This window comes from Bos taurus, chromosome 2 (assembly GCF_002263795.3).
Source record: "Bos taurus isolate L1 Dominette 01449 registration number 42190680 breed Hereford chromosome 2, ARS-UCD2.0, whole genome shotgun sequence".
NCBI lineage: Eukaryota > Metazoa > Chordata > Mammalia > Artiodactyla > Bovidae > Bos > Bos taurus.
This window is the reverse complement of record NC_037329.1, coordinates 41,675,225-41,700,544: the sequence shown is the minus strand read 5'-3', so window position 1 is coordinate 41,700,544 and position 25,320 is coordinate 41,675,225. Positions and strand designations below refer to the sequence as shown.

At 36.5% G+C, this 25,320-nt stretch overlaps 1 protein-coding gene across 6 annotated transcripts in view; it reads left to right on the top strand.

Annotated features, from left to right (window-relative positions):
* Positions 1-24,641, top strand: part of GALNT13 (polypeptide N-acetylgalactosaminyltransferase 13) — a 656,510-nt gene extending 631,869 nt beyond the window's left edge. For 5 of the 6 annotated variants that reach the window (XM_024975592.2, XM_005202449.4, XM_024975591.2 and 2 more), the window contains 3 exons: positions 10,252-10,386; positions 20,019-20,215; positions 24,270-24,355. In XM_024975592.2, the coding sequence (XP_024831360.1) occupies positions 10,252-10,386; positions 20,019-20,207 (324 nt within the window). In that variant the 3' untranslated portion in view covers positions 20,208-20,215; positions 24,270-24,355. 6 annotated transcript variants of the gene reach the window in all.
* Positions 24,642-25,320: the final 679 nt, after the last annotated feature.

Below are 25,320 nucleotides of genomic sequence, written 5' to 3'. Positions count from 1 at the left end.
GCTGCTATGTTTATTTACATTCACAGGCATAAATGAGTAAGAACCTTAAAGACTAGTTATCTTGATGCTTCACCATTCCAACTAGTGATACAGTCATAAAGGCAAAGTGAAGTGAAAGTTGCTCAGTTGTGTCCGACTCTTTGTGACCCCATGGACTAAACAGTCCATGGAATTCTCTAGGCCAGAGTACTGGAGTGGGTAGCCTTTCCCTTCTCCAGAGGATCTTTCCAACCATGGATCAAACCCAGGTCTCCCATATTGCAGGCAGATTCTTTACCAGCTGAGCCACAAGGGAAGCCCAAGAATACTGGACTGGGTAGCCTATCCCTTCTCCAGCAGATCTTCCCAACCCAGGAATCAAACTGGGGTCTCCTGCATTGCGGGTGGATTCTTTCACCATCTGAGCTATCAGGGAAGCCCTCACAAAGGCAAAGTATGTATTAAGCCACTCCAGTACTCTTGCCTGGAAAATCCCATGGATGGAGGAGCCTGGTAGGCTGCAGTCCATGGGGTCGCTGAGAGTCGGACACGACTGAGCGACTTCACTTTCACTTTTCACTTTCATGCACTGGAGAAGGAAATGGCAACCCACTCCAGTGTTCTTGCCTGGAGAATCCCAGGGACAGGGGAGCCTGGTGGGCTGCCAGATGTCTATGGGGTCGCACAGAGTCAGACACGACTGAAGCGACTTAGCAGCAGCAGCAGCCCATAACTGAAGATAATCCCATCCAAGAATTCACACAGCTAATTTGTTACAGAAAATACAATGAAAAAACCAAGAACAGAGTTCAAGTAGGTAGGAAGAGTGAAGGAAACTCTTAAAGAAATCTTGGCTCTCACTTGTATGTCTGTGTATCAAATTCAAAGTTTCATGAAGGGCCTGTATAATTCGGATAAAGCCTGAAACCTTTAACATTCTCAAAAGTATTAGTTGAATAAATAGATGGATTAATTACTGAATGAATAAATAATACAGACATAGCACAGGAGAAAAGTGTTCCTCATGGTGATAGGAATTTAGTTTTTTCATGCATCTCCTTTACCTTGATGGTCACTCTCTTCATATTTTATTGTTGCATAACAAATTACTACAAATTAAGTGGATTACAACAACACAAAAGTATTACCTCACAGTGCCACAGGACAGAAATTCAGGTGCAGCATGGCTGGGTTCTCTGCTGAGAGTCTCATAGGACTGAACTAAAGATGTTGGCCAGAGCAGTGATCTTACTGAAGGCTCCAGTTCCTCTTCCAAGATTCCTGATAACTGGCAGATTTCAGTTCCTTGAAGTTAGAGGTCTGAGATCTCATCTTTGTCAGACTGCAAAGACAAAGTCTAATGTAATTATGAAGTGACTTTCTTATCATAAACACAGTCTCACTGACATTTAAGTCAGTGTTATAAAGGTAAATATATAAAGGGTGTTATACAGGGCATGTATACCGTGGGACAAGAATCTACCATAATCACATAGAACACAGTCTCTGCACTTCAAGTATTATCTATTGTATCTTTTGGAAGGATTCCTCTTAGGCTTAAATTTGCAATTTATATTCAATATTACAATAATAGAATATGAGTATATATTTGGATAATATTTGAGTATAGAATCCTGATTGTAGATGTCCTTTAAAAGCCTTCAAGGCAGAGTAAAGTATTAAACATACATAAACTTTAACACCAGGAAACTATGAAGTGGAAAGAAAACAGAAACATCAGTCACATTTTCTTATTGTATTAGTGCATTCTGCTTATTATATTACCTTAATCTCTTGCTCTGTTTTCCACAGAGTGGACTAGAGAACTCTAAAGACAAACTGCTTTCATTTACTCAGCAAGTAATTACTGGACACATACTCTTCTCTTAGAATTGTTTCCACAGGTATTCAAAATATATCTCTAGTATTACTATTGGGAAAGCAAGGTTTAAAAAATAAAGATGAGACAAATGTAATCAAATGTAAATAATATGCCTGGATTTTGCACAGATAATAACTAATACTGAGATATCACCTGGATTTAGTACTGTATTTAGAGTTTAGATGAATTACTGCACTCAACCTTTGAAAAAGCCCAAGAAATATCCCTTTTTTATCCCTTTTTCCAGATAAGGAAGCTAAGATTTTGTCAAAGTTTCACAGTAATTCTTTGTTGTTGTTGTTCAGCTGCTCAGTCCTGTCCAATTCTTTGCTACCCCATGGTCTCCAGAACACCAAGCCTCCCTGCTGTTCACCATATCCTGGAGTTTGCTCAAAATCATGTCCATTTAGTTGATGGTGCCATCCAACCATCTTGTACTCTGTCATCCCCTTCTCCTCTTGCCTTCAATCTTTCCCAGCATCAGGGTCTTTGCTGATGAGTCAGTTCTTCGCATCAGGTGGCCAAAGTGTTGGAGCTTCAGCTTCAGCATTGGTCCTTCCAATAAATATTCAGGGTTGATTTCTCTAGGACTGACTGATTTGATCTTGCAGTCCAAGGGATTCTCAAGAGTCTTCTCCAACACCACAATTCAAAAGCATCAATTCTTCAGTGCTCAGGTTTCTTAATGGTCCAACTCACATTTGTGACTACTGGAAAGACCATGGCTTTGCCTCTATGGGCCTTTGTCAGCAAAGCAACAATGTTTCTGCTTTTTAATATGCTATCTAGTTTTGTCATAGCTCTTCTTCCAAGGAGCAAGCATTTTTTTAATTTCATGGCTGCAGTCACCATCCACAGTGATTTTGAAGCCCAAGAAAATAAAGTCTGTCACTGTTTCCATATTTTCCTCATCTATTTGCCATAAAGTGATGGGACCAGATGCCATGATCTAAGTTTTTTGAATGTTGAGTTCTGAGCCAGATTTATCACTCTCCTCTTTCACCTTCATCAAGAGACTCTTTCACTTGATGTGAAAAGTTCCTCTTCACTTTCTGCCATAAGGGTGGTGTCATCTGCATATCTGAGGTTATTGGTACTTCTCCCAGCAATCTTGAATCCAGTTTGTGATTCATCCAGCTCAGCATTTTGCATGATGTACACTGCATGTAAGTTAAATAAGCCAGTTGACAATATACAGCCTTGATGTACTCCTTTCTCAATTTGGAACCAGTCTGTTGTTCCATGTCCGGTTCTAACTGTTGCTTCTTGGCCAGCATACAGGTTTCTCAGGAGGCAGCTAAGGTGGTCTGGTATTCCCATCTCTTTAAGAATTTTCCACAGTTTGTTGTGATCCACTCAAAGTCAATAGAGTAGTCAGTGAAACAGATGTAGGTATTTTTCTGTAATTCTCTTGCTTTTTCTATGACCCAACGGATGCTGGCAATTTGATCTCTGGTTCCTCTGCCTTATCTAAATCCATCTTATAAATCTGAAAGTTTTTGGTTCACATACTGTTGATATGTAGCTTGAAGGATTTTGAGCATTATTTTTCTGGCATGTGAAATGAGTACAACTGTGCGGTAGTTTGAACATTCTTTGGCATTGCCCTTCTTTGCACTGGAATGAAAACTGACCTTTTCTAGTCCTGTGGCCACTGCTGAGTTTTGCAAATTTGCTGGTACACTGAGTGCAGCACTTTAATAGCACCATCTTTTAGGGTCTGAAATAGCTCAGCTGGAATTCCCTCACCTCCACTAGCTTTGTCTGTAGTAATGCTTTCTAAACCCACTTGACTTTGCACTCCTGGATGTCTAGCTCTACATGAGTGACCACACCATTTTAGTTATCTGGGTCATTAAGATATTTTTTGTATAATTCTTCTGTCCATCCTTGCCACCTCTTCTTAGTATCATCTGCCTCTGTTCAGTTCATACTGTCTCTGTCCTTTATTGTGTCCATCTTTGCATGAAATATTCCCTTGGTATGTCTAATTTTCTTGAAGAATATGGAGGAAGGTCAGACTCAGGTCTTTGTCATTTTCTAAAGACCACGGTGTTATGCTGTCCTGCTATATTAAGAAAGTGAAGAATGTACTAAGATTTTAAGGGGGTGGTCTTTTCCTGGAAAAGTGGAATGGATAGTCTAATAATACAATCAGCATATACCAGGTCAGGAATGCAAGAATGAGGTGACTTGCTGAGCACAAATAAGCAACTACCAAATTGTTATATACAGTTATATTGAAGTCAAAGAGGAAAGAGTTAAGCCTTCAGAAGTGATATTGAGAGACTGGTAATACCGAACTTGAGATACACACCCAGCTCATGTTTTTAACAGCAGTCTTTTAGAGCATTAAAACTGTAAAAGACCATAGATACCATGTAGGCATGTAAGACAGGAGTACACAGCTAGAAGCTACCTACATCTCCTTAACCTCCTCTGCACAAATCACTGAGCTAACAGGCTATAAATAGAGTCTGAAATTAAGACAGAAAAAATCTTTCATCTGAAAGCAAAAGCCTCTTTGCTTGGCATCTCCATTGATAAATTCAATTCCACCCATGCATTCTCCATGCTAGGATCAGGAAGATGTGACATAAAGTAAAAGAGAACATGTTAAAAAATAAACCACACTGCTAGGGACTTCCCAGGTAGTCCAGCGCTTTGCCTTACACTGCAGGGGATGTGATTCGATCCTGGTTGGCAAGCTAAGATCCCACATGCCTCACAGCCAAAAAAAAAAAAAAAAAACATAAAACAACAGAACCAATAATGCAGCAAATTCAATAAAGACTTTAAAATTGATCACATCAAAAAACACACACACATTGTTAAATGTCGAATTTTTATTGCTAAACAATTTCCTTTTGTTATTTCCCGAGCTACATTTTTACAGAATGAGGCAGGGAAAAAACTATGTTTACTTTCTTATAATTTGCCCTTCTGGATGGCTGTTAACAGATTCCTTGAATTGTCTGTATTTCAAATACCTAAATAGATTCCCAGAGACCCCAAAGCTCTAAAATTGGTATGTAAAGGGCAGTATAGTCAAGTAAAAGAATAGCAGCAATAAGCCTGGGGTCCAGAGAGACCTCTGTCACTAAGAAGCTTTGGCAAATTGTGTAAACCCTGTAACTTTATTGACTTCGTGTGTGTGTGTGTGTGTGTGTTCAGTCACTCAGTTGTGTTCAACTCTTTGCGACCCCATGAACTGTAGCCTGCCAGGCTCCTCTGTCCATGGGGATTCTCCAGGCAAGAATACTGGAGTCGGTTGCCATGCCCTCCTCCAGGGGATCTTCCAAACCCAGGGATCAAACTTAGGTCTCCTGCACTGCAGGCAGATTCTTTACTGACTGAGCCACCAGGGAAGTCCAAGAATACAGGAATCCGTAGCCTATGCTTTCTCCAGGTGATCTTCTCGACCCAGGAATCGAGCCATGATCTCCTGCATTGCAGATGGATTCTTTATCAGCTGAGCTACCAGGGAAGCTCCTTATTGGACCTCAGTTTCTTCATATAGAAAGTGAAGCAGTTACCATATTGTGACAGAGTGTCTTTAAACTGTGAACTTTTACAGTAAATGTTGTCCTGAGGAACTCATCTGGAAAAGTATTTTATAAATTCAAAACTAAATCTAGGAAAATAACAACCAATATATTTAATAAATCTGAATCAAATACACATGTGAGCCTTTTGATAAACACATATTTTTTGGCCAAATGTTTCTTTAAGGATTAAGGGAAAGAAACCCTATGCCAAGATAAAGCCAGCAGAGGGCGTTTAGTCCCCAAATCTCTTGCCAAAGAAGTGGTCCAGGTCCCAGTAACACAGAACACAGTGTCCTTGGTTTGCAACTTGGACTGTTCCACAACGTTTTGTGAAAGGCTACTTATACTATTTACAGTCTTTCAAAGGGATAAAAAAATGAGTTGTTTGTAGGAAGTAGCTATACAATATTAGGGTTTTAGGCAAGATATAATTAAAAAAAAATATATATATATATATAGACATTCTTTCCATTGTTTGAACTAAAACTAATTTACTGTAGACTATTTTAGGCAATTATTACACAATCCTTAAAAAAATGTTTACATGTTGTTATAATTTTAGATATTTGATGAATCATAAAATGCCTTTGATCATACTTTCCAAAAAGAACAATCCAAAACAAACTGCATGTGTGATATAATGAAAAGGTTTACCTTTTCTGGAAAAATATTAAGATTAAAAGGAACTGAGAATGGACTTTGCTATCATCTTTTATACGTTGGGAGTTATTTCTAAACTCATTTGAGTGCATCAATTCAAAGACAGAAATTAATCTAATCTCAATAAAGTATACATAAAGGCAAGAAAATCATCTAGTCACAGTAAAGAACCATTTTACAAAGATAATATTTAAGTAGAAAAATGATTATGAAAATACGCTCATGCTTTTTGAAAGTATAACTGGATATTACAATTTTAAGCCTAGAAATCAAGATACAATAGATGTGAAACCTAAAGTCTAACTTTCATACCCAGAATTTGCAATGACAATTTGGAAAACTAATCACATTACTTTTAAAGACTTCCACCAGCATTAGGAATTAGGAAGTGTATCAGTTTCCTCAAACTGCTATAGCAAACCATCACAAACTTAGATGGCTTAAACAACAAAAATTCATTGACTCACAGTGTTCGAGGCTGGGAATCTGAAATCAAGGTGTCAGAAGGGGCATATTCTTTCAGAAACCTTCAAGGGAGAATCACTGCTTGCTGTTTCTAACTTGCAGTGTTTCCCAGCAATTGGAGTGGCTTGTACATGCATCAGTTAATTTTTTTTTTTCAATTGCAAATCCAAAGAAAGATAAATTTATTATACAGGGTCAGATAGTATTCTATAGATATATTTCTTAATTGCAATGTAAATTACATATCTATTAATTGACCGAAATGAATCAAAATTAGAATTGAGGAACAAAGAGAGTTTTGCAGATTTCTCTCTAGAACTTTCAATAAAATTTCCAAACTATCATGAGAGACCCAAGGAGAATTGTTCCTCAGGCTGTGATTATGCTCATTATGTAAAATTCATGGTGAATATGGATGCTTTGGTGTTTCCATTTACATTACCATCTGTATACAACTAAAATAAAGCAGCTTCAAAGTGGAAAATTACCCTTTGCATTGAAATAATCCTGTAGTGGGCAAAAGATATTTCTCTAGAAATTACCCTCTAGAAATGTCTACTACCAGACTCATTTATTTAATATGTTTGTAACTATAGTAAAAATACTAATCATATTTGGGAAAATACTTCTCCCATGTGTGTTTCATTTGTTCTTTTAGTTGCTTATTTTCCCATGAAAAGGATAAACTTTAAAAAGTATACACATATACATGACATTTCAAAGACAGGAAATTTTTTTCTGAATTTAACACACAAAATCTATAATATAACTTATACTGTTCAAGTAAATGAACTGTATATATGGCCCAAGTTTTTATATTGTTAAACAGAATGTATAACCTTTGTGAAAATTTTCCTTTTAAGATGTTGGCTTATTTAATAGGGTACTTGGATTCCATCACTGACTTTACATCTTTCTCTTATCAGTACTTGCGACTTTCCTAGAAGCCCTGAGTAGCAGTTCTGTAGAGGTAACCATTTCAAGACTAACTTAGTCAATTTACAGACTAGGACTCAGTTTATAAGTGATCTGTAGAGTTGACTTCCTTAGATTTCATCACATTGCTTTGGGAAATGAAAAGACCTTGAAATGAACTTTCTCCTCATATTCCCTCTTTGCAAAATAAATAAATAAATAAATACCCACAGAATACTGAAGCATGCTTATCATAACAGAAGAAAACTTTTATAATTATGTACTTAATAACCCTCATGAAACTTTAATAATCAATGTTATAATAGTTAACACTAGGAATAATATACATTATTATAATATCATTTTCAATTAGTTAACAATGAGTCTACCATCTGCCTTGACATTTCTTAGATATTTTGAGAAGAATTATAGTCAAGCCCAGCCAAAACCACATTAAAAACATAAACACAGACCCTGCCTTTACAGAAATCTCTAGAGCTAATTCTACAACCTTCAGAAATCCACTGACAATACTTAATAAAATGTATGTGATATACAGGGAAATGTATGTGACATGAAGTCCATGGGGTCACGTAGAGTTGGACACGACTTGGTGACTAAACACATACATATATGTGATGTACTTGCGTTATGGAAAGGAAATTGATGAAAAAACATCATTGTCTCTAGACTTCGGGAATTGGTCATATGGTAGTGGGAACAAGGACTGCCCTTTATGGAGCTCCATGTAGTTTACAAACTTTATTGAGCCTGTTGTATAAGCTTTATAAGGCAAATACAGTGCAGGAAAACAAATGCAAACAAATAATAAGGTATAGTTAACATTATCTAACACCACACACAAAATTAAACTCAAAATGGATTAAACACCAAAATGTAAAACTGGGTACTATAAAACTTTAGAGGAAAACGTAGGCAGAGCACATAAATCACAGCAATACCTTTTTGAATCCATAAACAAATGGGACCTAGTTAAACTTAAAAAACTTTTGCACATCAAAGGAAATCATAAAACAAAAAGACAACCTACAGGATGGGAGAAAATATTTGCATATGATGAGACCAACAAGAGATTAATTCCTAAAATATGTAAATAGTTCTTATAGCTCAATATCAAAAAAAGAAACAGTCTAATCAAAAAATGGGTAGAAGATCTAAATAGATATTTCTCCAAAGAAGACGTTCACATGGCCAAAGGGCACATGCTGCTACTGCTAAGTCGCTTCAGTCGTGTCTGCCTCTGTGCCACCCCATAGACGGCAGCCCACCAGGCTCCTCCATCCCTGGGATTCTCCAGGCAAGAACACTGGAGTGGGTTGCCATTTCCTTCTCCAATGCATGAAAGTGAAAAGTGAAAGAAGTCGCTCAGTCGTGTCTGACTCTTAGCGACCCCAGGGACTGCAGCCTACCAGGCTCCTCCACCCATGGGATTTTCCAGGCAAGAGTACCAGAGTGGGGTGTCACTGCCTTCTCTGAAAGGGCACATGAAAAGATGCATAATCATGAGACAAATGCAAATCAAAACTACAGAGGTATATCACCTTACACTAATCAGAATGGCCATCATCAAAAACTTGAAAAGTTTTTGAAAAGTGTGTGCTAGACAGAGGGTGAAGAAAAAGGAACCCTTATACACTGTTGATGGGAATGTAAATGGATACTACCACTATGGAGAACAGTATGGAGGCTCCTTTAAAACCTAATAGTAGAACTATCACATGATCCAGCAGTCCCACTCCTGGACAATACCCAGAAAAGATGAAAACTCTACTGGAAAAGATACATGCACCCCAATGTTCACTGCAGCACTATTTACAACAGCCAAGACTTGGAAGCAGCCTAAATGTCCACTGACAGAGGAATGGATGAAGAGGATGCAGTATATGAATATATACAGAGGAATATTACTCGGTCATAAAAAAGAATGAAATAATGTCATCTGCAGCAACATGGATGGACCCAGAGATCATCATACTAAGTGAAGTAAGTCAGACAAAAATGAAAGTCGCTCGGTCGTGTCTGACTCTTTGTGACCCCATGGACTATACACAGTCCATGGGATTCTCCAGGCCAGAATACAGGAGTGGGTAGCCTTTCCTTCCTCCAGGGGATCTTCCCAACACAGGAATCGAATCCAGGTCTCCTGCATTGCAGGCAGATTCTTACCAGCTGAGCCACAAAGGAAGCCAGACAAACAATTAACATACATCACTTATAACGTGGAATCTAAAACATGATACAAATGACCAAAACAAAAACAGACTCACAGACATAGAAAACAAACTTCTGCTAACAAAGACGAAAGAGATGGGGTGGGAAAGAGGGATAAATTAGGAGTCTGGGTTAACATATACACTACTATATACAAAAGATAATCAAGACAGAGATACTCAATATGTCATAACCTATAATGGGAAAGAATACACATACACACACCACTGTGCTGTACACCTGAAACTAACACAACATTGTAAATCAACTATTCAATTTTACAAAAATAAAAGGGAAAAAATAAAACAAGTCAGAATTACAAAAATAACAATAATTCAGTTTGTTAAACTGAGAGTTCATAAAAACCTTAAAAAACACATGACATGGTACCTATTTTGTATTTGAGGAAAAGAACACAGAGAGATGAACTAGCTTTCTCAAGATCACATAGCAGAGATCATTTGAAAACACAAGTTTATATGATATGAAAGCTTCCACAGATAAATCTTGCTATACTGCAACATTTTTTAAAAGAGGTATTATTTTATTAGCTGCCTTTTATATTTGCAGGTATTTTCTTATACTGCTGACAAAGAAATCCGAACCGATGACTTGTGCTTAGATGTTTCTAGACTCAATGGACCTGTAATCATGTTAAAATGCCACCATATGAGAGGAAATCAGTTATGGGAGTATGATGCTGAGGTACAGTATTTTCTTAACTTCTTATTTAATGCTAGACTCAGTCATGTATTTCAAATAGTGATCCTTCAAGCTAACTTTCTCGGCATTGAAAGAACTGCACTTTCAAGCACTCATGTTCACAGCTGAAAACATTAGGATGGTATATCACACAAACAGGTTTTTACAGAACTACGCCATTAGTATAAAATATGAATGAGGAAAATAGCCATTTTTATGTGCTTAAAATTTGTTATCACCACAAACATGCTCAACATAAATTAGGTAATGGATGGGCCATGCCCCTCTAAGAGGTTTGCGTGTCCTCTACGAAGATGTGCATACAGGACAATATCAATAATATTTTCAAATGTTAGCTTTTACACTAATGTAATCTGTGATATTTATGCTTCTCAACTTAAAGGAAAAAGAAAAAAGCTACAAGATTAGCATGAATATTCTTTATATTAGTAAATATTTGCAGAATTCAATAAATTATGTACATTCTCAGCTAAGGAGCAATTTACAAGATAGCACATTTTCATAATAGAAGAGAGGGACAGAAAACAATAAAATTACTGTTGGGAATTTATAGCCAGGCAGTGTGTAAAAACCAGATCAACCATCAGATGGAGCTAATAAAAAAGAAATATTTTCCTCTGCATAAGGAAGCTGGAATGGCAACAGCTGCATTTCCTTCAGTTCTCTTTGCTTAGCAAAATTAACTGGTTACCTCTGCTACATTTCCCACATCATTAAATGGTTGGTGACTTATTTAAAGATAAGTAAATTTTATTCTTACAAGATAAATAATACAAGAGAGGTGAATGAATTTCACAAATGCAGTGTTCTATGCAAGCCTGTACTGCTCTGCAGGAGTAACATTTTAAAAAGCAAACTACAGATTGTTGGTATTGTTGATATTTTAACAAGGTCTTCTTTTTAAACACTTTTTGAATGACAATTTAATTTGTAAGATGTTGTAGTTTCTTAAGTGGAATATCAGGAAAACAATGAATTCTGATGTGATTTGAAACTAGTTATGTAGATTTGATATTAGGCTCTAAAATTTATACAAAATTATCAAGCTCCTTACACATCAAATATTTTTCTTCTGGAACATTATTAAAGACAGACACCTTGAATCCTTCTTATATTTCACCAGTGTGTTCCACTTGGATTCTTTTGTCTTCCTAATATGTTATTCATCTTCTCTGTCTGACCACCAAGTTTTTCTCTTCAACTGTTACCATCCATCACCAACCTTCAAGATTGGGTGGGGATTGATGGTATGTACTCCAATAATGGACGTGGATAATTCTGGACCCTGAGCCTCTAACCTCTTCAACAAGAAAAAATACAGATTAAAAGTACAAATAAAGGAGAGACGCTGCAAGTTTTAAAATAAAAGCTTTTGTTGTTCCTTAGTTTTTACTAGGAAACTAGGATTTTATGGGGTTTGTGCTAAAAAACCAACTTCTAGCATATATTAAGGGGGAAATGAATATATATTTTTTTGTGAGATGAATGAGTATAGAATTTCACAATACCACATTAAATCTTTAAACTTTCTGTAATTTTTGAGTAACAAGGCTTCTAAAGTCATAATTCAAATTCCTTCATATTTAAAATAACTATTGTTTACAATTGTGTATACTTGTTTATCGGAGAAGGCAATGGCACCCCACTCCAGTACTCTTGCCTGGAAAATCCCATGGGCGGAGGAGCCTGGTGGGCTGCAGTCCATGGGTCGCTAAGAGTCAGACATGACTGAGCGACTTCACTTTCACTTTCCACTTTCATGCATTGGAGGAGGAAATGGCAACCCACTCCAGTGTTCTTGCCTGGAGAATCCCAGGGACGGCAGGGCCTGGTGGGCTGCCGTCTATGGGGTTGCACAGAGTCAGACACGACTGAAGCGACTTAGCAGCAGCAGCAGCAGCATACTTGTTTATATATTTACCAGCCAGTAGCAAGATTATTGAGGCATTTAGGGATTTTGAAGGAAAGGTTAAAAAAAATTAGGTAGCTTCAGCTAAGATATAGTTTTCTTAGAAATTTACTATTTTGAATACCTAGTAGTTATTCTACTGTAGTATTTTTAGAGCACTGTAATATGAAAGACACATGATAAAGCTTATAATATGCCATAAGTATTGTGAAATGTAATTCACTCATCTTAATAATTATATTCATAGCTTAATTTACTGTTAGTTTTCAAAATTATGATGTTCAACTTCTCTAACTGTAAAATTTTAAATAATACAAATTCTTTTGCCAAATTAAAAAATGTAGAAAACATAATGTAGAGGAGACACATGAAAATAGAATAATTATACAAACAATGTGGTCCACTGGAGAAGGGAATGGCAAACCACTTCAGTATTCTTGCCTAGAGAACCCCATGAACAGTATGAAAAGGCAGAAAGATAGGACACTGAAAGATGAATACCCCAGGTCGGTCAGTGCCCAATATGCTACTGGAAATCAGTGGAGAAATAACTCCAGAAAGAATGAAGGGATGGAGCCAAAGCACAAACAACACCCAGCTGTGAATGGGACTGGTGAAAGAAGCAAGGTCCGATGCTATAAAGACCAATATTGCATAGGAACCTGGAATGGCAGGTCCATGAGTCAAGGCAAATTGGAAGTGGTCAAACAGGAGATGGCAAGAGTGAACATAGACATTCTAGGTATCAGGGAACCAAAATGGACTGGAATGGGTGAATTTAAATCAGATGACCATTATATCTACTACTGTGGGCAGGAATCCCTTAGAAGAAATGGAATAGCCAACATGGTCAACAAGAGAGTCCAAAATGCAGTACTTGGATGCAATCTCAAGAACGACAGAATGATCTCTCTTTGTTTCCAAGGCAAACCATTCAATATCACAGTAATCCAAGCCTATGCCTCAACCAGTAATGCTGAAGAAGCTGAAGTTGAATGGTTCTATGAAGACCCCCAAGACCTTCTAGAACTAACACCCCAAAGAGATATCCATTTCATTATAGGGGACTGGAGTGCAAAAGTAGGAAGTTAAGAAACACCTGGAGTAACAGGCAAATTTGGCCTTGGAGTATGGAATGAAGCAGGGCAAAGGCTAATAGACTTCTGCCAAGAGAATGCACTGGTCATACCAAATACCCTCTTCCAACAACACAAGAGAAGACTCTACACATGGACATCACCAGATGGTCAACACCAAAATCAGAATGATTATATTCTTTGCAGCAAAAGATGGAGATGCTCTATACAGTCAGCAAAAACAAGACTGGGAGTTGACTGTGGCTCAGATCATGAACTCCTTATTGCCAAATTCAGACTTAAATTGAAGAAAGTTAGGAAAACCACTAGACCATTCAGGTATGACATAAATCAAATCCCCTATGATTATACAGTGGAAGTGAGAAATAGATTTAAGGGACTAGATCTGATAGAGTGCCTGATGAACTATTGACGGAGGTTCGTGACATTGTACAGGAGACAGGAATAAAGATCATCCCCAAGAAAAAGAAATGCAAAAAAAGCAAAATGGCTGTCTGAGGAGGCCTTACAAATAGCTGTGAAAAGAAGAAAAGCAAAAAGCAAAGGAAAAAAGGAAAGATATACCCATTTGAAACCAGAGGTCCAAAGAATAGCAAGGAGAGATAAGAAAGCCTTCCTCAGCTATCAATGCAAAGAAATAGAGGAAAACAATAGAATGGGAAAGACTAGAACAAGGGAACATTTCATACAAAGATGGGCTCAATAAAGGACAGAAATGGTATGGACCTAACAGAAGCAGAAGATATTAAGAAGAGGTGGCAAGAATACACAGAAGAACTGTACAAAAAAGATCTTCATGACCCAGATAATCACGATGGTGTGATCACTCACACTCACCTAGGGCCAGACATCCTGGAATGTGAAGTCAAGTGGGCCTTAAAAAGCATCACTACAAACAAAGCTGGTGGCGGTGATGGAAATACAATTGAGCTATTTCAAATCCTGAAAGATGATGCTGTGAAAATGCTGCACTCAATATGCCAGCAAATTTGGAAAACTCAGCAGTGGCCATAGGACTGGAAAAGGTCAGTTTTCATTCCAATCCCAAAGAAAGGCAATGCCAAAAAATGCTCAAACTACTGCACAATTGAACTCATCTCACATGCTAGTAAAGTAATGCTCAAAATTCTCCAAGCCAGGCTTGAGCAATATGTGAACCATGAATTCCAGATGTTCAAGCTGGTTTTAGAAAAGGCAAAGGAACCAGAGATCAAATTGCCAACATCCGCTGGATCATCAAAAAAGCATGAGAGTTCCAGAAAAACATCTGCTTTATTGACTATGCCAAAGCCTTTCACTGTGTGGATCACAATAAACTGTGGAAAATTCTGAAAGAGATAGGAATACCAGACCACTGGACCTGCCTCTTGAGAAACCTGTATGCAGGGCAGGAAGCAACAGTTAGAACTGGACATGGAACAACAGATTGTTTTTAAATAGGAAAAGGAGTATGTCAAGGCTGTATATTGTCACCCTGCTTATTTAACTTCTATGCAGAGTACATCATGAGAAATGCTGGGCTGGAAGAAGCCCAAGCTGGAATCAAGATTGCCGGGAGAAATATCAATACCCTCAGATATGCAGATGACACCACCCTTATGGCAGAAAGTGAAGAGGAACTCAAAAGCCTCTTGATGAAGGTGAAAGAGGAAAGTGAAAAAGTTGGCTTAAAGCTCAACATTCAGAAAATGAAGATCATGGCATCTTGTCCCATCACTTCATGGCAAATAGATGGGGAAACAGTGGAAACAGTGTCAGACTTTATTTTTCTGGTCTCCAAAATCACTGAAGATGGTGACTGCAGCCATGAAATCAAAAGACGCTTACTCCTTGGAAGAAAAGTTATGACCAATCTAGATAGCATATTCAAAAGCAGAGACATTACTTTGCCAACAAAGGTCCGTCTAGTCAAGGCTATGGTTTTTCCAGTGGTCATGTATGGATGCGAGAGTTGGACTGTGAAGAAAGCTGAGCGCCGAAGAATTGATGCTTGTGGTGTTGGAGAAGACTCTTGAGAGTCCCTTGGACTGCAAGGAGATCCAACCAGTCCATGCTAAAGGAGATCAGCCCTGGGTGTTCTTTGAAGGAATGATGCTAAAGCTGAAACTCTAGCACTTTGGCCACCTCATGCGAAGAGTTGACTCACTGGAAAAGACTCTGATGCTGGGAGGGATTGGGGGCAGGAGGAGAAGGGGACGACAGAGGATGAGATGGCTGGATTGCATCACCGACTTGATGGACGTGAGTTTGAGTGAACTCCAGGAGTTGGTGATGGACAGGGAGGCCTGTGCTGCGATTCATGGGGTCTCAAAGAGTCAGACACGTTTGAGTGACTGAACCGAACTGAACTGAATTTTATCTATTGTCTCATGCAATTCTTACAATAGTCGTAAAAGATAATATTATTATTATTTGTATTTTTCACATCAATAAAACAAAGCTTAATGTGGTTTAAATTCCTTACCTAAATGTGTACAGCACAAGTTTCTGGCACTAAATTTAGCCATCTTTCCACTACACTCCACTGCTTCCTGACTGATGTTCTTGACACAGGCCGGGACCCGAGACCCTTTGCTGCAGTGGTGTAATAATGATTGCACCTAGACAAATGTCTCCTCCAGCTACAAATTACAAAGAAACTGTAAGGGACTAGAAACAACTGCACGCATTCATAGCTGGGGCAAATTATGGACCACAAACGCAACGGCCACCTCTGAACAGCCTGGAACAAAAGCACACCCTTACCCTTATCCCATGTAAGGAAAAATCTCACCCCTATCCCCCAGGAGGTCACAGAAGAGAGTGAAAACAAGTAACTGTTTTCCTTTCTTGCTCTCTGGTGGGAGGATCTTTGTATGAGATGAAGATAGGGATGTGTCCAAGGGTCAGGCTAGAGGGGTGGCTTAGGTGTTTTGCCCATCCCTTTGGTGGTATTATGCAGGGGGCATTGGTAGTACCCTGCTTTTGCTCCCTGTTTTTTGGTCTTTTTGTATCTTTTTGTTCATTATTTACCCCAACTGTGCCTGTATGCAGTTCTATTTTTAGTTCCTTAATCTGTAGCTCTGGAAAATCCCATGGACGGAGGAGCCTGGTAGGCTTCAGTCCACGGGGTCGCTGAGTCAGACACGACTGAGCGACTTCACTTTCACTTTTCCTTTGCATGCATTGGAGAAGGAAATAGCAACCCACTCCAGTGTTCTTGCCTGGAGAATCCCAGGGATGGCGGAGCCTGGTGGGCTGCCGCCTATGGGGTCGCACAGAGTTGGGCATGACTGACATGACTTAGCAGGAGCAGAAGCAATCTGTAGCTCAAGGAAATGTCTGTCCAGGTGCAAGCACTACAGCAAGGGGTCCCAGGTCCCAGCATGTCTGGATCTGATAAGCTAACTGTACAGTACTACAAATGAAAGAAATGGTTAAATATTATCAATTATTTTGGTACCAAATTGTATTCACACAGAATTCCTTATTTCCTAAAATAATGAGAAAGATGTACTGCAGTTAAATATGGTCTGTTTAGATAAATGGTAAGTCGTAAGACTATTTTGTCAATGTGGTCTGACTGTTTACAAATTTTAGCCATACATACTCATAATATAATATCTAATTGTTTCACCTTTTATTTGAGTTAAACTAAAGCACATGTTGGTAATAAATACATATCTTTGGCCAACTTTGATTTGAAATACAGAGTTTCCCACTTTCTTAATTAAATATTTCTTAAACAGCACAACCATGAAATTAATTCAGTACCACTTTATACCTGGCCAGATGTGTTCATTTTGGGGGCAACCAAAGCATCATCAGCACAACTGAAAGATCCCCACCTGGTCCAGAACTCTTGAATAAATTACTTGAACACTTTGGTGTAACAAAAGCCCACTGCCACAAAGTTAAAAGAAAAAAGACTAAATTTCATCTCCTTGAAATATTTTAAAGATTACTGTTATAAAGGTCTGTCATCCATCCATTCTCTTATTCAGGTTTTCTTATATTATCCTATTTTGTTGCAACTGTGTTCCAATCCATTTGAAATTTACATTTTACTGCAATAAGTGCACATAGTAACATTTCTTTTTGAACATCCAGGCTGCTACATACAGTGTGAGAATCTAATTTTAGAACAGAACACTTATGTTCCACAAACACTGTGCAACAAAGAAAAAAAGGAAACAAAATATGAAGCTAAAAATAAGTCTCGTGTCTCATGTGACTGAGCAAATTGACTGAGAAAATATTTGTTATGAATTTGATATCCATCTGTATCAAATGTTTCTCAGAGTCATAATATCAGGAATTTTCTTTAGTAGGTTAAATATGTGGGATTATAATTACTGAAATTACAGAAGCTTATATTTAGATTTTTAACACTCCTCTTTTATTTACCTTTATCAGAAAGCAGGTAAATGGGAATATAATTTCAAGGTAAGTCATCTATAGTTGCCAACCCAGCCAATTCCCTGAGTAGCATTCCTAATAAAAATAGTGGCTTGATTTACTTTTTGAAAGCTGTGTGTATCAGCCATGTATTATATTTCCATAGTTCTACTGACCCATAGCTGTGATTTACGTATTATTAGAAACAATTAGTGAATAGGAATTTCAGTAGTTTAGTATTTAGTTCTTGCTTGTTAAATACTCTTACAGACTTGTTTAATACTCATATTCTATTCTAACAAGTGCACAGATCACCTTATTGGGAGATCATACTTAATATTCTGAATAAGAACTTTACTATATTAGTATTTAAATAATCTTTATTCTGTACTTGATCAATAGGGGAAATCCTATTGCTTTTGCTATTAAATTAAATATCTCTAATAGTCCAAGTTTATTCTTACTTTATCATTATATATAGCAATAATTATTTTCATTTCAAACTTTTAGTATGGCATCTTTTAAACTGACACCTGTATGGCTGGTTTTCAATCACCCATGCAGTCACTTCTATTTGTGCATTAAAATATCAAATTTTTTACTAGGTGCTTTTTAATCCAAAGGTACAAAGGTATTACCTAATTTTATGATTCATATTTTGTCACCAAAATTGTTTCCCTTGCCTGAGTCCAGTTGACTTTCAGCTCTAATTGTATCTTTACAATCTTTAAAGGGGTAAAGTTGAAAATACTCCATGACACAGCTTGTAGTAAATAGCAAAACAATGTTTAAAGACAGGAATTAATACTTTTCTTATGTATCTTAAAATAGTATGACTGAAATTTTGTAAATTTTAGGAAATAATTTTCCATGCTTCAGTAAAGAATAAGTAATACTATATTATAAACAAAAAACAATATTCTTAGGGTTCATATTTCCCTGTTCTAGTGAATATTTTAAATAATGCCATGCAAAATGATATTTGGCAGTATGCTGCTTGTCAGCCTGTATGTCATATTGCCTTCAAAACTGAGTTAATATGACAGTTTCCTAAAGTTGTCAGAGGCATTTGTAATAAATATGACAAGGGCTGGTACGCTTAAAAGGAGTATTTAAAAGAAAATATGTACACCCAATATAAAAATATCCACAGTCCTGTATAAAGAGCATAGGCAAAATAAAAATTAACCAATGAAAATGAAAAAGAAGTTATTTTAAATAAATATGAAAAACCATTAAATAACTATATAAAGTCATTTCATATGTGTTCTTTTACCCATATCATTCTTTATCCTGGCCATATGTCAAGAAATGTTTATAGTGGCAACACAGTACTGATGCAGATGCAGTTAAACCAATACAAATACAGTATTCTGACATATAGTGCACAATAAAGCTGCTGCTATTATTACAAAATAATTATTATAGATGTTTAATAGAATTTTTATTTTGCTAATACATATTAAAATGTTCATATCTTTTGATCTTGGGATTTCAAGAACTGAGATACACGTGGAGAGAGATGTTCAGAGATGTCTGTCCCGGCATTCCTCCTAGTAACTCCAAAGTGCATATCCCCAGTGGACAGTTAAATGATTTTTGGCAAGATCCTTTGTAGAAATTATTTTTTAGGTTTTTAGAATATTTAATTTTAAAAATGATGCCCAGAATATAAAGTCAGGCCTATTTAACTAGATGAGCTCAATTACATAAAAGTGATTAAAATTACTAGAAAAAAATATTAACAATTGGTACCTCTTCTATACAGAATACTAAGGAAAAAAATACTTGTTTTTCCAAACAAATGAAGGCACTAAATGTTTTATGTATTTTTTTTTAATGAAAAATAACTTATCTCAAAGGGATTATTTCAGATTTCAAATTTCCTCTGGTTAACGTTTTGTCTGAAGTACCTAGAGAAAAATAATTCACTTAATGCTAAGAGCATTTTATTGCTGGGATGAACGCTAAGCATATAATATTTTCTATCCAAAATAAACTTTTTTCTCAAATGTTTCACCATTTGATCTCAGGCTTTTCTCCATATTCTCAGTCTTATCTTCAGTTACTCCTACTGAAGGGATGTAGCTCAAAGTTCCATGAATGCAATTAGTGTGATGTGTGCTTTCCGTGTTTACCCAGTAGAAATTATATATTGCTGAGAATGACTGATTTATTACTGCCTTTGTACTTGATTTTTGTCATTATTCATTATTTTCTTTGTCAAACAGACCCACACTCTTCTTCACATAATCACCCAGTCCTGTCTCTCAGTAAGCAAAGTAGCTGATGGCTCCCAACAGCCTGCTGTGGAAATATGTAATGATAGCCCTTTGCAAAAATGGCTTCTAAGAAACTATACAAGAATGGAAATTTTTAGAAATATTTTTAAGAATTCTACTGATTACTTTCTCAAATAATTTTGGAGGTTTGTATTGCAGACTTTATAAAATTTTAGTGTTTGTGTTATGCTCTGTATTGAATCTAAACTTACTTCTTTAAAATGTGTTTTAAAAATTTTTATGTGGTATTTCTCCATGGAGCTATTCTTCATCTTTAGGTGCTCATTACTTTGGTGGCTGCATATATTAAGTGGTATTTGCTTATTATCAATAGGTATTTTCCAGTTTTTTCCATATTTCAAATATATATAAGCATAAGTGATGGAATTACATTGTAGCATATAAGCTCTTTTTAGGCTAACTATACCCATGTCTATATGACAAGAGATTTTGTATTACAGCTGGGGGAAAAAAAAACAATAAAAAAACATAGCCAAACATTGTTTTTAGAAGGCTGCAATTATTAAATTTTGTTAATCTGTATTCAGATACATTGTGTGAAAATATAACATATCCTTTCTAAAGTTTACTATTTTAACTGGAAACTTAAATGCATTGTTGAAGACTAATTTTCAAAACCTTTATGAAGTAAATTATTTCTAAGCACTTTCTGTGGTTACTTAAGTGATATAATAATAAAAGCTTTTAAGAACTGTACTTCCATTTCTGACTTGTGTGATTGTGAATATCTTCACAGTAGGCAATAATATAAACCATTATTCAGTTTAAGTCAAAAAACTGGTATGGCATTCTTGTAAAGAGTACAAATATGTACCTGTCCTGGTTCTTGATTTTAAGGGGATTACTGTACTGTAAAAAAAAAAACCTATCATAATGTCCAATTCTTCCCTATGAGAACATATAGGAAGTCAGGGAACTGGTCTGGTTCAGATTAATAATAAAAGGTTGATAGTAGAAGACACAATTGAGCTTGGAATATTTGTGACAAGATTGGAAATGAAGCATGGAGAGGAAAGGAGAAGAAAGAAGGGGTGTTGTTTAGATTAGGCTTACACTTGAGACAAGGGCATTCCAAACATATATTGGAAAGCTGGAGAAGTCTGGACTTTTTGCACAAAGAGAACTTTTATACAAGGCAATTTGCATTGATTATCTTCATTTGTTTTCAAAGGAACAATGGAAAGTGCAATAATGCCCATCAAGTGGTCTTCTCAGATTTAACTATTTAGTCTCACAAGTCAACTTACAGAATGCAAGGGCAGAAACCACACATTGGTTCTCAGACTCTGCAAAAGTTCCATAGCAGTTTTTTTTTTTTTTTTAAACTTTACATAATTGTATTAGTTTTGCCAAATATCAAAATGAATCCGCCACAGGCATACATGTGTTCCCCATCCTGAACCCTCCTCCCTCCTCCCTCCCCACACCATCCCTCTGGGTCGTCCCAGTGCACCAGCCCCAAGCATCCAGTATCGTGCATCGAACCTGGACTGGCGACTCGTTTCTTACATGATATTCTACATGTTTCAATGTCACTCTCCCAAATCTTCCCACCCTCTCCCTCTCCCACAGAGTCCATAAGACTGTTCTATAGCAGTTTATATACTCCTATGAGAGCAAGCTTCTCCACAGGTGATAGTCCTGAGCAAGGGCATGGGAGTGACATCAAGCAGCTGTGGAAAACTACCCTGGTGGAATAGCCTATGCCTCAAAAGAGACAATCTCTCTAACAGCTGCCCAAAACGCGAGGGAATATGCAAAAGTACACTTTGCACTTAGAAAAGCCCACTGCTTGGCTTCCTGTCAGGTATTATAATGCAGTTTATCAGATGAAGATGCAGTAAATCAATCAAAGGTCATGTTTACCATAACTATGCCTTTAAACATATTATAGTTAACAATTTTACCCTTATCGGGTTGGCAGGAGATCACAGATAGTTGACTAAAGGTCAGATTTTTTAAGCAGTAGGGAAAACAGCATTTATATATATATATATAGTAAGTATAATTACATATATATATATATAGTAAGTATAACTAAGCATCTGAAGGAATCTAAGTCTTCAGAATGATTTAGTAGCTTGCCCAAATCTTCATAGCTAGTAACTTGGGGAGCAGAAATTCACATTTATGGCTATCTACCCCTAAAATGACTGATCTTTCTACCCCACTACACCGAAAAGGAGAATACTTTCCTTGGTTGGTTGTTATCTTAACAGCAGTGGCTTTTGACTACTAACGAATTCCTTCAAAAATTTTTTTTAAAGAATACTGTTTTAAAAATTATCATTATATGTGTAGTTGACAATACATATTCAATCTAATCCTTAAAGTCATATACATGTTTTTTAAAAGATCTAATAGAAGCATACAAGGGTAAGTGGCTTTTTTGGAAAAGGACATACATACACAAAGGACCTCAGGTATGTAACAAAAATGAAAAGTATTTTGTTGATTTTTAACTGGAATTTTCTAAAAACAATGCTTTTGTTTTGTATCTTTTTTCAATCTGGCTATTGGTTCATAAACCAACAACATAATTTCTGGCATTATAAGCATAAATCAGCTATCTTCTTGCCTATCTTTGGCCATTTCTTCTTTTGTCTGTTTTTCAGTATAAATGGCCTTCATGTATTGAAAAGAGCAACAACAAAGGCCAAAGTTTTCAAATCTTCTTCACATCTAATAGCCTTGCTCTTTTAATTTCCTGCTTGTTGTCTATAGCATCCTTTACCACAAGCTTATTTTCCATTCTATCTTCTCAGGACAGTGCAGTCCAGGGTGTTTGTAGTCCTAATCCAAAACAAACAGTAAATGTCTGGGCAGTGTTTCTCTCCCACTTTTGTGTGTGTGTGTGTGTGTGTGTGTGTGCACATGCCCCCTGCATTTTTTATCTTCCAACTTTCAATATAATATCAAGAGCCCGTACTAAGTTGCTTCAGTCATGTCTGACTATGTGACCCTATGGACTATAGCCTACCAGGCTCCTCTGTCCATGGGATTCTCGGTGCAAGAATACTGGAGTGGGCTGCCATGCCCTCTTCACGAAAAGAAAGGGGATCTTCCTGACCCAGGGATTGAACCCACAGCTCTCATGTCTCCTGCATTGACACTTTACCAGTTTACCACTAGCACCACTGGGAAGCCCATCAAGAGTCCACCCCCCCAAAAAAAAGTGTTTGTCTGCCTTTAATTTCGGTAATTTGCAACAAAAGTATTTGGCATGTTTTTTTCAAGATACATTTGCAAATCACCTTCCACATTCAACATACCTCTTCTGGCTGGGGAATTTTTCATATAGTATGGTTCTAGACCAACTGAGCAGAACAGTATATGATATTGTATATAATTAGTGCATAAATTATTATGTATGTAAAGCCTTGTGTACTTAAAATGTTTATCTTAAAAGTTCAAAACTATGATGTAAAAATGTAAATATGAACTCAAAAGAGATGTAATGACTGGTTAACATGATGAAATTATTGGAATTACATTTTAGCATTTGGATACTGAGAAGATGCTTATTAATAGATATTATTATGAAAATATATAGATATAATATTTTAAAATATATGTCCATCACATTTTTATTTGATGTTGGTATTTAAGATCCCTAAAAAGGCAAACTAAATATGATGATCACACTATCAAGTAAGACAGATCTTTGTTGCCATGATAATTACTCACCTATAATGAATGTCTCACAATCAGACACTCTATGGCTTATACAGTATTTTGAAATGGGAACATTTCTTGAAGTTTTGAGTCCCAGCAGTGACATCTCTTTGCATGTTTGCCAAATGGTTACTAAATAACACATGCCTAAGAAAACTAAGATTCTGTAAAAGACTGTTAATATTTGCACTCTTCAACTGGACTCTGAACTCACAAATAGGTTCTTTGCAAACGAGTCTGAATTCTTGGCAGTGCAGGATAAATATCAGCCAATTTCTTTAACCATCTGCAAATAAAGGTGTATTAGACAATGATGAAATCGTAACAATGAAAGTTGTATAATAATTAACTCAGAGCCACCTGTGCACAGCTCCTTTTACAAACATCAGCACAATGCTTATACCAAAAGATCATAAAAGATATTTTAGAGAGTAGATTTAATCTGATGAGCTAGTGCAGTTTAACATAAAACATGTTGCACTGATTATTGGTTATCTTTTACAGAGACTCACCTTGAGACATGTTAACAGTAATCAATGTCTAGATGAACCTTCTGAAGAAGACAAAATGGTGCCTACCATGCAGGACTGTAGTGGAACCAGATCTCAACAATGGCTGCTAAGGAACATGACTCTGGGGGCCTGAAGACCATCTCCCCTAAGCCATCAAAGTGTCTACACTTATGTTTTTCCATTATTTCAATTAGGGAAAAATATTAACTTTGTTGAATTGAAAGTTTTAAAATCCTTTTAGTATTCTAAAACAGTTGTTTATAATTCATTTTTAGGAATGTTTGCTTACTTCCCTACTAAAATTTGTATCTGATTAAAAAGCACATAAAAAGAATAAATAACAGCAAACTGTTATTAAACATCAGAACAATGTGAAAAACAAATTGTGTTTGCTTTAAAAAAAATTGCCATGATGTCACAGAATTAGTTTGGGGGTGGGGTTACTTTTCTTGTCATAATGTGGCAAGAGAGACAATGTAAATGCCTTATAAGGTAAATTCATTATGAAATTTTATAAACTCTGTTTCTACTGGACCTTCACGAAAACATGCTGAATTTCTGTCAACATCAAGTACATACACTGAATTATTTCTGAGCAATGAAAATTCACTGTACAAAAATCAGTTCTAAATTTTGTACCAGGAAAAAAAATTAGATATTGACATCTCATAAGGTCTTATTACAACATCACATTTAAACAAAAAAGAGAAGGAGAATATGAAAATTCAATTTAAACTACATGAAATCAGAAGAAACCAGCTAGGCATTGAGGGGAGCAAAATGAAGTTAAAAGGCAATAGCTGAAACATTTGAAAAGATACTCTGTTGGGTTGCAATCATTTCTAAGGCAGGCTAAGTGTAATAATCAGCTTGGTCCCAGAACTGATGTGGGAAACTCAATCTTTAACCACTCTATTTCATAAACTGTATAGTTCTTCTTCTCTTCAGACACTGTGACTTGTCACCTAGGCTACACAGAATTGAAGGTGAAGGGTAGAATATTAGCCTTAATATTTGATTCTTAGGCATTTAGGATTTTGGTT